At 41.0% G+C, this 12,914-nt stretch overlaps 1 protein-coding gene across 2 annotated transcripts in view; it reads left to right on the forward strand.

Moving 5' to 3' along the window:
* Positions 1-12,914, forward strand: part of pola1 (polymerase (DNA directed), alpha 1) — a 62,564-nt gene that overhangs the window by 25,683 nt on the left and 23,967 nt on the right. For both annotated transcript variants that reach the window (XM_056248972.1, XM_056248973.1), the window contains exons 33-34: positions 695-876; positions 4,306-4,437. In XM_056248972.1, coding sequence (XP_056104947.1) covers positions 695-876; positions 4,306-4,437 — 314 coding nt within the window. The remainder of the gene's footprint in view (positions 1-694; positions 877-4,305; positions 4,438-12,914) is intronic.

The following is a 12,914-nucleotide window of genomic DNA, read 5'->3' on the forward strand; positions in this document are numbered from 1 at the left end:
CACCACCCCGTTCCCTTGGCCGCCAGTGTGTGACATGCTGCATGTTTGCCTGTAGATGGCAGCAGCACTCGGGCGGCAGCGGGCTTGGATCCTCAGAGACGCTGGCTAATCCCCGAAGTCTCATAGTCAACACTTACTTATGTGCTCATTTATTCACTTAGCCAAATTACCCAGGGGGACGTAGACTGTTTTTCCATGCTCTAGTAGTGTTCGGTGTCACCTGGGGGGATTAAATGGAGATTCAGCTGCTGTCTCTTAATGATTTGATGATCTCAGCTGCCTGGGAAAAATCGGATAGCTGTGCTTTCTCTACCCCTCCTTTTTCCCCTTATTATGTTTCCAGTTTATTCTTATCGTTTGCTAGTCTCTCTCCTCTTGCCTTCTGCAGCCGTGCCATCTTCTCTTTCTTCCTGTCCCTCTCTCCTCTTTCAGCCTTTCCCTGTACCTCTCTTTCCATCACTGTCTTTCCACTGCCCATAAATACAACCGTGGGGAAGTCTGAGTCTGCACGGCATTATCACCAACACAGGAAGTGCCAGAATGTTCCAACTTGCATTGCTGACTTTTTTAAATTTATATTTACATTGTTGGTTCATTCTTTGCTGTTTAATGCTAAATATGAAGCTTTTAGTTTGAGTGCCTTTTTAAAAGGGTGTTTGCAGCACAAACTTTTTTTTTTGACCTGCTTGTCCAGGACTCGACCCAAGTCACTTCCGAGCCAAACAGCAGCAGCAACGTGAGGAAGAAGGTGACAATTTTCTTGGTGCTCCGGCCCAGCTCACTGACGAAGAGCGCTACCGTGATTGCGAGAGGTTTACTTTCACTTGCCCTGACTGTGATACCGAAAACATCTACGACAATGTGTTTGAGGGGACGGTGAGTTATCAGCTCTCATATTCACAGCCATTAACAAACCTGATCTTATCAGTCAGCAAACTGATTACCAGTCCATCTCGATTCATGCATTTCTCACCATTCAATTGCGTCCTACCTCAACTTCCTGTTAAATATTGTGTAATGACAGGTAACAATAAATTTGAGTGGTGCAGGTGATTACTTCCTCTGCTTCTGGCTTTTACCGGCCTATTAATTTCAGAGCCACACACTTTTTTATTTATAGAGGCTTGGCAAAGATGTGCGGTGGGGGGGAGCATTTTTGTCAGGGTGTATTCCTGGAGCTCTTCAGTACACAGGATGTCCGTCATACTCCAGGCCGAGGTCAGCGGGGGCTAGAGGAGCATGTGTAATCTGCCACTAATTAAGGGTCCGCACACACACATGCTAATGCACAGCTTTCTCTTGTCCGAGACTCATAAAAAGTGACATTGACCCCTCCAATGGTCTGATCTCTGTCCTCCTAGTTGTTTGGAGATTTTGCACTCTGCAGGCCAGGGAAGGCTTGGAATTCTGGGAAAACTTTATTGCATTAATGTGCACTGTAACTTATACATGCTTTACAAGCACTAATAGACTTTAATCAGGGTGGAAGCCATATTAAAATAACGTAACATGAAAACAAGTCTATGAATATCGTACAGACTGATCAATATGTTTAACTTCAGTTACAATTAATAATTTAATTAATGTTGTTAATATTTTTTTATATTTTTTATTACAGTATTTTAACATTTCTCTGCTCTGTTCATTGGATTGTTCAGTGAGCACATTGGTTGTCTTTGCTGATTCAGTGAGAATTTGAGTTGTCAGACTGATTCAGACCAATGTTTAACAAATCAGTTCAACTGACTGGTGAATCAAAGAACCGCAACTAAGTGCTTTGTTTACAAATTTGGCAGCACTGTATGCTTGCTTACAAATATTCTGCCATATTGCTGCAGATTCATCGGCAACATGGCGACACTCCAGAATAGAAGTGCAGGAAACACTAAGCCCATTGAACAGAATATACATGCATCCCATCTAGGGTTTGCTCGATACCACAATTTTGACTTCGGTACGATACCAGAATCTAATACCTCGGTACCAATACTAAATTAATGCCGTAAGTGATAACCAGCCTCAAAAGATAACGGGCTTGACAGAACACTGCATGACACTCTGCAGTAACAAATGTGTTGCTTGTTTTCAAGCATAAATATATGAACAACAAAAATAGCCCTTCTCAGTGCTCCATACTCAGTAAAATTGAAGTGATACATATGACATATGAAGGCCAAGTATGGTATCCCATACTCGGAATTTGTCCTCTGCATTTAACACATCCAAGTTAGTGCACACACATTAGGAGTAGTGAACACACACACACCCGGAGCAGTGGCAGCCATTTTTTTATGTAGCGATTTGGGGTTGGGTGCCTTGCTCAAGGGCACCTCAGTCATTTCCTGCCGGTTCTGAGGATGGTACCCGCAACTTTCCAGCTACCAGTCTGACTCTAACCATTAGGCCATGACTGCCACAAGGTGATACAATTAAAATGGTATTTGTTGTTATAGAACTATTATTGAATTATACAAAAAGTGCAATCTTCCTACAAAAAGAAGCATATTACACATTACATAGAACAAGTGGCAGATCTATTAATTTGCATTTACATTTCAAGACTTGATGCACAGATCTATATTGACAGATATAACAGATTTTTCTCCCATCTGCTGCAATGGTTATCACTGTCAGTCATCGCAGTTTCGCATTCAATCCCACATTTAGATGAGCAGTAAGCAGCATGACACATGCTTATTGTTTACAAAACGTGAGCAAAGAGGGCTCCCAGTACAATAATCAATGAAGCTGACAACACTGCACAATGAATTTCTTATTTAAATTGTGATTTTTACTTTATTTTATAATGATTCGTGGATGTGCTGAACTCTAAGCTCACGAAAAACAAAAATGCGTTTTCAGCGGTGATGAGTGGCTTCTGACTAACTTAAACACCTCTGATTGGCCAATATGTTCACATGCTCAACAGTTATGTCTGTGATTGGCTCCAATGCTCAACGCTGCAAACTCTGCTCTTCACGGAGTGCTTACACAAATGTATACAGAAGCATTAACATTATATTGATATTCACGTTATTTTCTAATTTTATATATCATCAGCAAAATTGTTTAAATAATCTTGTCCCTTTTATCACATTTGCTGGTTTCGCCTCAGTTTTTGGTGACACACTACCACATAGCAGTGAATTTCAGAACAGCAGCGTATCAAGTACCGAAATGAGCAAAGTCATGATATTGTACCGTTTGAAATATGATATATATCAATATTTTTCCAGTACCGGTATATTGCGCAGCCCTAATCCCATAACAGCCTTATTTTCAAATTCAATGTGGCGTCTAACCTGACTAAGCTATATAGTAGTTTTTACAGATATCCACATCCAGTGTATACTTTCATGCATGTGGTACCCAGTGTATGTTACGTTGATGAATAAATGGGCTTGTTACACATACTCCCGTATTCACCTGATAAAATATCTAATAATTAGGAGTACAGGGTTATAGCAGAGCTCTGGTTATAGGGAGGGGGCTGATGAAAGGAAGACTTGAAGGAACAGCCTTGACTCATAGACACTGCAGATCGTTCTCTTATCAAAGCCTGCCGTGGAGAGAGGGAGGAGGACAACAGGAATGCAAACAGACGATACTAGAGACGGTATTTGCATAGACGCACAGTTCTCCCTTAAAGTGGCTCTCAGTGAAAGATGTAAAGATCATAAAAACGCTAATGGATCGCAGCGACTACCGCTTCACCACCACCATGCCATAAAATAAAGAGTAATTTGTTTGTGTGAGACTGAGCTCGAGCAAGTGTGCTGATGCATTAGCCGGGCACACACACACACTCGGTCCTTCAGCTTATTTGAGGCATAATGAGCACCATAAACGGCTCCACTAGTGCCCATGTGAGGTTAGATTGAAGAAATATCAGGCTACAATAGTTTTTATCCACTGTTTAACTACAATTTTTGCCACTGTTACTCAATGGGAGGTCTGGGGCCTTTTAGATGTAGAAAAGCAGGCAAAGCTTGCAAATCATCTGCACAGTATGGCATTTGTTACTTGCTGTCACCCAGATACACAGCTGAACGCTTAATGCAGTGCCATTTTTGCTCCTGCTTATTTCTTTTCCTATCTGGATACCCTAGAGACTTGGTGTGGGGGCACCGACATTATACTTTTAGTATGTTTGAATGTCTAATAGGTCAGGTCTAATAGCCTTTAAAAGCTTCTTTGGGCAATGCCAGTCAACAGGATAAATGCCCTGATTATGTTTTTTTTTTGTATGTGGGCTTGTGTATCGTGATCCAATGCTGTGGTAAAAGTGAATTTGTTTGTTTCCAGGGGAGCACCTTGCAGCCCAGCCTCAAGAATTGCTGCCACATCCCCTGTGGGGGCAGCCCGATGGAATATCCCATTCGTATTAGCAACAAACTGCAATTGGACATTCGCCGGCACATCAGGAAATACTACAGTGTGAGTATTAATAAATGCTTCCTGTCATGCACTGCCCATGTTTTCCAGATTGGCCACTGCATGTTTTGTGAATATGGTGTTGCATAATGAGGTGTGAAACTTTAAAGATCCTTTTGCACCAGGAATGGTGCAAATCAGTGGTGAAAATTCCCACCAAATTACCCAAATTGTTTTTTTTAATGACCTAATATGATATTTAGAATAGTTTTTTTAATGTATTTTACCAGTAATAATTACATTATCACTAACCTATGACATAAAAAAATATAAATAATTAAAAAATATATATTATATTAATATTATAATTAACATTAATTAATTGTAATATTATTCCTTATTAATATTAACAAGTAATAATATTAATATTTTTAATGACCAATTATGATTATTCAGGATAATATTTCTTTTTAATTATCACTAGATTATCTACGTTAATACTAGACTACAGCATAAAAAATGTAAATTATTTATGTGGATAATGTTAATATTAATAATATTTATTATTATTACTAATATTATTAATTGTCTTTTGATATCAATCTATAAGTAGAATAAATAATTACCAGCATATTTCATATTTTTCTTCAAAAATGCATTACAAAATTAAAGAAAAAATAAATATACTCAGTCCAGCTGACTTCCTAAAAATTTCACAATAAATTGATAATATTTAAAGAGCCTGAATTATTCACAACTAAATAAAAATGAATAAATAAAGGTCAGAACAAACAAAAGAATATATGTATGTATAGATCTGCATACATGTATAATGGCAAAAAAACAAATAGAGTACAGTACAGTCTAGTGGCAACTTTGCATAATTACAGTGTTTAATTTACAACAATAATCTATGATTATATCTATTATATTAGTGTTTCTCAATTTTTGTTTAAATAAAACAACTTTTCCAAAACCATGCAGCAACTAGTTAATTATTATTATTTTTTTGACAGGCGAATAGCTTGATGACTTGGAGTCATCTTCGATTGGTCTAACGTCTATATGAAGACATTCAATGCAAAAGACTCTAGATGCAAAAGCCTCTAAAAGCCACCTCTGTCAAAAATGAGATGATAATATTGAGTGAATGCTCTCCGCACATAGTATACGTTCATCAAATACTTTCACTTCAAACTCACTAAATCCCAGTCTCAGCCCATTCAGAAATGCCGGTACTGGGTAGAAACCTATACATAGGAGCCTGATAAAAATGTTAATATTAAACAAAAACCGGACTTAGAGGCTTTTGCATCTGAAGTCTTCATATGTTAACGTGTCTAGAGTCAAACAAAAGTTGTTTGCATATGCTTTTGCAGAAGCTATGTTCATTTGCCCAGTGTGTCTCCCTTGTAAAACATGTTTTATACAGTAACATCACAGGTACGCATTATCAAGTTCCTTGTCTGAGGTTTCATTTTCTACCTTAATTATAGTAGTTGAGTACTTATTTGAGTTAATCTGAAATGTTCTGATGGTAGTAATATGCTACATTTTCATTTGACCACCTGGGTTCTCCGTGAGCATCTTACAGGGGTTAATTTGAGCTCACCTTCCTCATGCTGTTTGTTTATTTCCTGTCTTTTATTGAATTTTAGAAGCGGCTTTTTTTGCTCCTGAGCGTTGCTCCAAAACAGCAACTGCCTCCCCCCCCCCCCCCCCCGCTGCTTCACAAATGGGTTTAATTTTGTATGCACTCTCAGTGTCTTTGCGGCGTGGCAGAAATACAGGCCCTGGTGATGTGGCAAGTGTGCAGATATTGGACCTACGTTAAGAGCACGCATATATCTGTGTATCTAATTTCCCAGCTGAGGGTTTTGATTGACAGCCATAATCACTGCACACCGCGTCCAATCTGGACGAGCAAGCCAGGTTCTGGAACTCAGGGAAGTTCTGGAATGCCGGAAACTTACGAATCCGACTTGAAAGTTGTGGGGGTATATTCTCTCACAGGGCCGTGCAGAAAAATCAATTAGCAGCCTGAATGTTGCCACCTCCCTTGTTGGGACGGTGCCTGTAGGCTCTTTTGTCAGTATGTGTGAAACAGCTGCTGGTAGAGAATGCGCCCCCCTCCTTGCCCAGGCCCGGCTTCAGTGGACACAGCTCAGCCGTCCCCTCCCACACTAGGAGCAATGAAGAGGCTGATATTGTGTAATTAAGGATTCCTTTCAGCTGAGGGGAGAGCTCAAATAGAGTTGTTTGTTCGCAGAGATAGAGGGAGAAAGCCTGCCTGCATGAGGGAGGACTCGCGGCTTACATGGTTACAGATTGGAAGTCAGCGGTGTTTGTTGAGTTTCCTACGGAACACCAGCGAGGCATTAATCATGAAAGAAATCACTGCCACCCTCACCTTCAGCCCACCACCATTACCAATAAAACCACCCTTTAGAGACAAAGCAAATATGCTTTGCTCTTGTCTCCCTCCCTTCCCCCTTTCTTCACCCCCCCCCCCCACTTCTCTCCTTCCTTGTCATCCGTTCTGACTCCTGGCGTCTTCTGCAAAATGAGAGCGTGGCACGAAGTGGCACCCCCCGTATTTACCCTATTCTAATGTGGGTTGCCATGGCGTTTAACAAATTATTGCTATTATGTTCATCATGTGCTTTGCCCCTTGGTAACTGGCTTGGGGATGTGATGATGATGGTGGTGGTGGTGGTGGTGGTTGTTTGGGGGGGGGGGGGGTGAAAAAAAAAAGTGATAATCCTGTTTTGAACAAAAGGTCAGATTGCTGAATAGAAAAGGCTTGATTAAAGCAGAGATGTACAAAGTGGACGCATTTGCGTCCATTCAGCCGCTCTTGGGCTCCGCTGCCACTGTGTGAATGTACAGCTGTTGATTACTGAGGCACAAAGCCTGTGAGAGGCTGTTGTCTTGGGGGCTTTTTTGCTCCAAGTAATCGCAGTAGTAGATCCTGTAATCGCAGCAGCTTCTTTTTTTTGCCTAAAAGGGGCGGCTCTAAATTAAGGGCATCAGAGAGTGGTTGTGTGCGTATTCAGTGGGGTTGGTGGGTTTCTGGGTGTTTGGATGGCAAAATTCCTTCATTTAGCAGTGCCTTCTTTTTTTATTAAACTTCAGTGTGCAACTCATCTAACATAGTTTAAGCGACAAACTTAAATTGTGTGGGTCAAGTACTTATGATTTTCACATTTAACCTGAAGAAAATCCTGAAGGCTTGCATTTGCCTTAACTAGGGAGCTGTATGATTTTGGGGAACTATTATTTATTTATTTACTTACTCTCTGATAAAAAGCAACAAAAAAAACTATTTTGTAGGGTTGCACAATTTGGCTAGTAATAATAATAGTTGGTATTTTTATTATTAATATTTAATATAATAGCAATATTTCTTATTTTAAAAATTGTATTTCACTGTAAAATAAAATTCATTTATGTCTTCGATTCATTTATGAATTGCAATTATCTTCTAACAATTCAAATCGATTCACAAAATTTCAAAAATCAATATTCTAAATGTTGACTGAATGATGGAACAAGAACAGTGCAGCAGTTATTTTTAACTCCAAATCGGCCACTGATCGGAACCAGCTGATAATCACAAATTTTAATGATGGAAAAGACATGCGCGCTCACGCCATGACAGGCGAGAATAAAAATTTGTCTTTAACAAGACAACCGTTTGCGCGTCCACGTTGAACTTTCTTCCCGTGTGTAAAAAACTTTGATGTAAATTTATTTGAAGTGTAATTTGATTTAGTTTGGCTCACATTCCATTATATTACATGGAGAGGGTGGGGTTTATGACCTATATTGCATCCCATTTCTGCACATTGCTTGTGCAGCACACTTGCTTAACACTGACAACACAGAGCAAAGAACTTCAAGAAGACAGGACTTAGATACACAGAGGAACAAAAGAGCGAATTAATTGGGTAACAGGTGAACGAAATAATCATTTAAGGGAACAAACTGGCACAGATACTAGGAAACTGTGTCACACGCAAACAGGCACAGAATTAAAACACAATGAAACAGCCAAAACAGAACAGAATATAATATAACCGTTACAGTACAGACAAAACCAAACTGAGACAGTCAAAACAGTCCATGGGAGAGTGGAGTATGGGAGTAGCCAGGAGCAGGAGTAGCCAGGCAGGGACCCCGGCCATAGCCAGCTAGATGATCCAAGGCGGGGTCGTAGGTAGGGATACCAGATTTTTTTCAGAACCGATCCGATACCAAATATTCTGAGTAACGGCTGATACCGATCCGATATCAGCACAGGTTTTTTTTTTTATCAATGTAGAATTTCTATACCTCTGTTTGTTGAACTGATAATTACTCTTTTGTGTGTTAAACATCATTATAAAGAAAAACAAGAAATAAAAAAATTATATGATCATAATCTATGACAAAATACTATTATAAACTAGCCTGGATGCCAGCCGAACTTAGCCCCGCCCATAACATTTGAGGATGGAAAGTTCGGTCTTGACTTGATCCGTTGTGAAGCAAGTATGCCCGAACCAAAGCTGTTCGGACCTATCAAATTGTCAGGGCAGGCTTTATGCGATGATGGACAGGACAGGTGATCAACAGTAACGTAATCATCCACGTCACCAAAGAGCACTTGGGTTAAATTCGTTTACAACAAAGAATGGCTGCCGCTGGAGAATTTAGATGTGTAGATTCAGCCATTGCGTCTGTTATAGAAGATATAGACAGCACATTAATTTTAAAAGAGGAACAGAGAACTGCGATTAAGGCATTTGTCGATCGGAAAGATGTTTTTGCCGTCCTTCCTACGGGATTCGGTCTATCCAATTGAGTGCAGAGGCATTTTTTTTCCTGGTTCGGTTGAAACGCGCCCCATAATCACAGCCCAATGGAGCAGTATCAGACTCAAATTCTGACTAGAATCTTGAGTATGACGACGTCAGGCTAATTATAAACTAGATTAGTTGAAAATTCAGCAGCAATAGTTACTCTAGAAAAATCATGAGCACAATAATTGTATAAAATCTAAACATTTACTGAAAAAAACATTTAGTGGAGAAGGAGAACAAATAAAAGTGAACAAGTGTAGCACTAAATCTGTTAAAAAATCTGTTACTCATTGCTCTTTGTAAATATATTTATAATATATACTATAAAATTTAAAGACATTTCTTTTAAATATATAGCACAGCTGTTTAATAAGGCAGCGAGCGACATATTATAGATGGGACAGAACAAGAAAGGCTATTAATAATCTTTCATTGCCCAAAAGTATTATAATATGAAAGGCTCCAATACAGAGTGGCACAAAGTGCTTATGCAAAGTTCAAAGCAAAAAGGGAAGAGATATTGATGCCTAGTTCTGGTATTATATGAATGCAATAGTTTAATGAGCCTTTTCTTTTTAACAGTTTTTTTTTAAACACTTTTTAAAATTTCGGCATAACCGAACGCGACGCGCTGTTTGAGAGCTGAATGGAGAATGACTGCCAGACGCAGCGGAGGGAAGCACTTGAATTTAATGACTTCAATATTCATCTTTACGTCACATTAAACTATGGAATGGCTTTAGAACACTTATAATATAGTGCACGAAAAGTTGATGGTTCTTTTACAATGTTTTTGTGCCATTTCGTGAGGCTTAACAATAACACCGAATAGTATACGCACAATATCGGATTTGGATCGGTCTCACCGATACCCGATCCGGCAAAGAATGGCAGTATCGGAGCCAATACTGAGTATTGGATCAGTACATCCCTAGTCGATCAGTTGGATCAGTGCATCCCTAGAGGAGCAATGGTGGATGCCTGGGAGGAGGGACGAGGTATGCGGTCTCCTGCGACGGAGCCGATCGTGGTGGAGACCCAGACAGAGCCGAGGAAACACGGATCCAGGGTGACACCGCCATTCTTGGGACCAGGGCAGAGGCGAGGACGATGGCGGAACCCAGTGGAAACGAATGGATTGAAGGCAGAGGTGCAGCCGGCAGCCAGGAATCCTGTGGCGGAACCAGGTTGACGACTGACCAGGGCGGAGACAGAGGGATGAGGGAGCCCGGCTGAGCTGGTGGGATGACGGACCACGGTGGAGACAAGGGATCATGGAGCCAAGGCGGAACCGACAGTTCGGAGGACCAAAGTGGAATCCGGGTCTCGGTGGTTGTAGGCTGAGACAGGATCCTCAAGTCAGGATTGAGCTGGGGACTGGAAGGCCCCAGGTGGATCCATACCTCCAGATGGAACAGACTGAGGATGAGCCGAGGGCCAGAGAGAAACCAGCGGTGGCAGGGCTAAAGAACTGGCTGGCTTCGGTAGATGAGGTAGGAGAGGGAGGCTGGGCAGGAACTCTGGAAAGACAGGAGACGCAAGAGACTTGAAGCTGGGCGGGACCAGAGGAAATGGGAGATCCAGGGGTATATCCTCCTCAATTTCCTCTAAAGAATATCAAGAGGCCAGGCACTGATCCTCTACAGCGGCGGGGTTGTGGGTGGGGCTTCCCTCCATGCCCTCGAACTCCACAAGCACCTCCTCTGGTATGGGCGTTGTTGCCGACTCGCGCACCTGGTTCATGCCCTCGAACTCCACAAGCACCTCCTCTGGTATGGGCATTGTTGCCGACTCGCGCACCTGGTCAGATGCGTTGTTGGGCTCAGGCTCTGGGGCGGGGTACGGCTCAGTTGGGCTCGCTGACGCGTTATCTGCGGCAGACTAAAGCTGTGTCTGCAGTGGAATCTGGCTTTAGCTCCATCAGGGGGCTGTTCCATAAATGAAGCTTAGAAAAGCGGGGATTAAACTCCAAAACCGGACTTGAATGAGCCTAACAAATAAGTTGGGGCTAAAGTGGTTCCATAAAAGGTAATTGAAGTTCACACAATCTCACTAATTTGATCCAGGTTTATCTAGTCTAGATAATTGCGTGTGCACGCGTTTCTGAAGCAGCCCTAGAGGTCGATCGTGGATCAAATCGATCCATCATCAAACAGCGTAGTTTTTGTGCTGTTTTATGCATTTGTGACATGTTTTTTTGTTCCCCCTCAGTGCAAAAATTACATTTTACAGTTATATTCTCCATCTGTAAATGTTAGAAAGTCGTGCAAATGTATCCATTTTGCTGCTAATCTTCATATTGAACGAGCGCTGCTGCGCGCATGCGCGCCAAATAGGAGCGCAATAATTCTGATAAAAAAATATACATTTTGCTTGGAAAATTAAAATGTGATATTTTAGAACACTAGAAATATCTTCTAATTATAATAATTTCTCTTTAGGATGTTGGATAAGTTGCAGTGAACTTCTAGCTCATTACACTCATTTTATACTTCTAATAGGCCTAAATAAAAAAAATTGAACAGAATTCGCCTAATTCAGGGAAGATTTTTTTTAAGAAACTAAATATATAAAGATACAAAATATAGTTTTGGGTATAGGACCTATGCTAATAAAGATATAGGCCTATACTTATTTAGAATGCTGAGAATTGCAGCTTTTAATGCAATGATTTTTTTTTGAGAAAGCAAGAATCCCCAGTTTTAAATGAGTGGTTAGATTTAGTTTCTAAAGTACATTATGGAGAGGATAACATTAAATTAAGAACAAATGTATACATTTTGAAAAGATATGTGCAACTCTAAAATCAAAGAATATTCCATAAAATAAAGGAATATACACTCACCGGCCACTTTATTAGGTACCCCATGCTAGTAACGGGTTGGACCCCCTTTTGCCTTCAGAACTGCCTCAATTCTTCGTGGCATAGATTCAACAAGGTGCTGGAAGCATTCCTCAGGGAGTTTGGTCCATATTGACATGATGGCATCACACAGTTGCCGCAGATTTGTCGGCTGCACATCCATGATGCGAATCTCCCATTCCACCACATCCCAAAGATGCTCTATTGGGTTGAGATCTGGTGACTGTGGAGGCCATTTTAGTACAGTGAACTCATTGTCATGTTCAAGAAACCAATTTGAAATGATTAGAGCTTTGTGACATGGTGGAAGTAGCCATCAGAGGATGGGTACATGGTGGCCATAAAGGGATGGACATGGTCAGAAACAATGCTCAGGTAGGCCGTGGCATTTAAACGATGCCCAATTGGCACTAAGGGGCCTAAAGTGTGCCAGGAAAACATCCCCCACACCATTACACCACCACCACCAGCCTGCACAGTGGTAACAAGGCATGATGGTTCCATGTTCTCATTCTGTTTACGCCAAATTCTGACTCTAACATCTGAATGTCTCAACAGAAATCGAGACTCATCAGACCAGGCAACATTTTTCCAGTCTTCAACTGTTCAATTTTGGTGAGCTCTTGCAAATTGTAGCCTCTTTTTCCTATTTGTAGTGGAGATGAGTGGTACCCGGTGGAGTCTTCTGCTGTTGTAGCCCATCCGCCTCAAGGTTGTGCGTGTTGTGGCTTCACAAATGCTTTGCTGCATACCTCGGTTGTAACGAGTGGTTATTTCAGTCACTGTTGCCCTTCTATCAGCTCGAACCAGTCTGGCCATTCTCCTCTGACCTC

Source organism: Rhinichthys klamathensis, unplaced genomic scaffold, assembly GCF_029890125.1.
Source record: "Rhinichthys klamathensis goyatoka isolate OS25496 unplaced genomic scaffold, OSU_Roscu_1.1 h1tg000059l_1, whole genome shotgun sequence".
In the NCBI taxonomy this organism is placed as follows: Eukaryota; Metazoa; Chordata; class Actinopteri; order Cypriniformes; family Leuciscidae; genus Rhinichthys; species Rhinichthys klamathensis.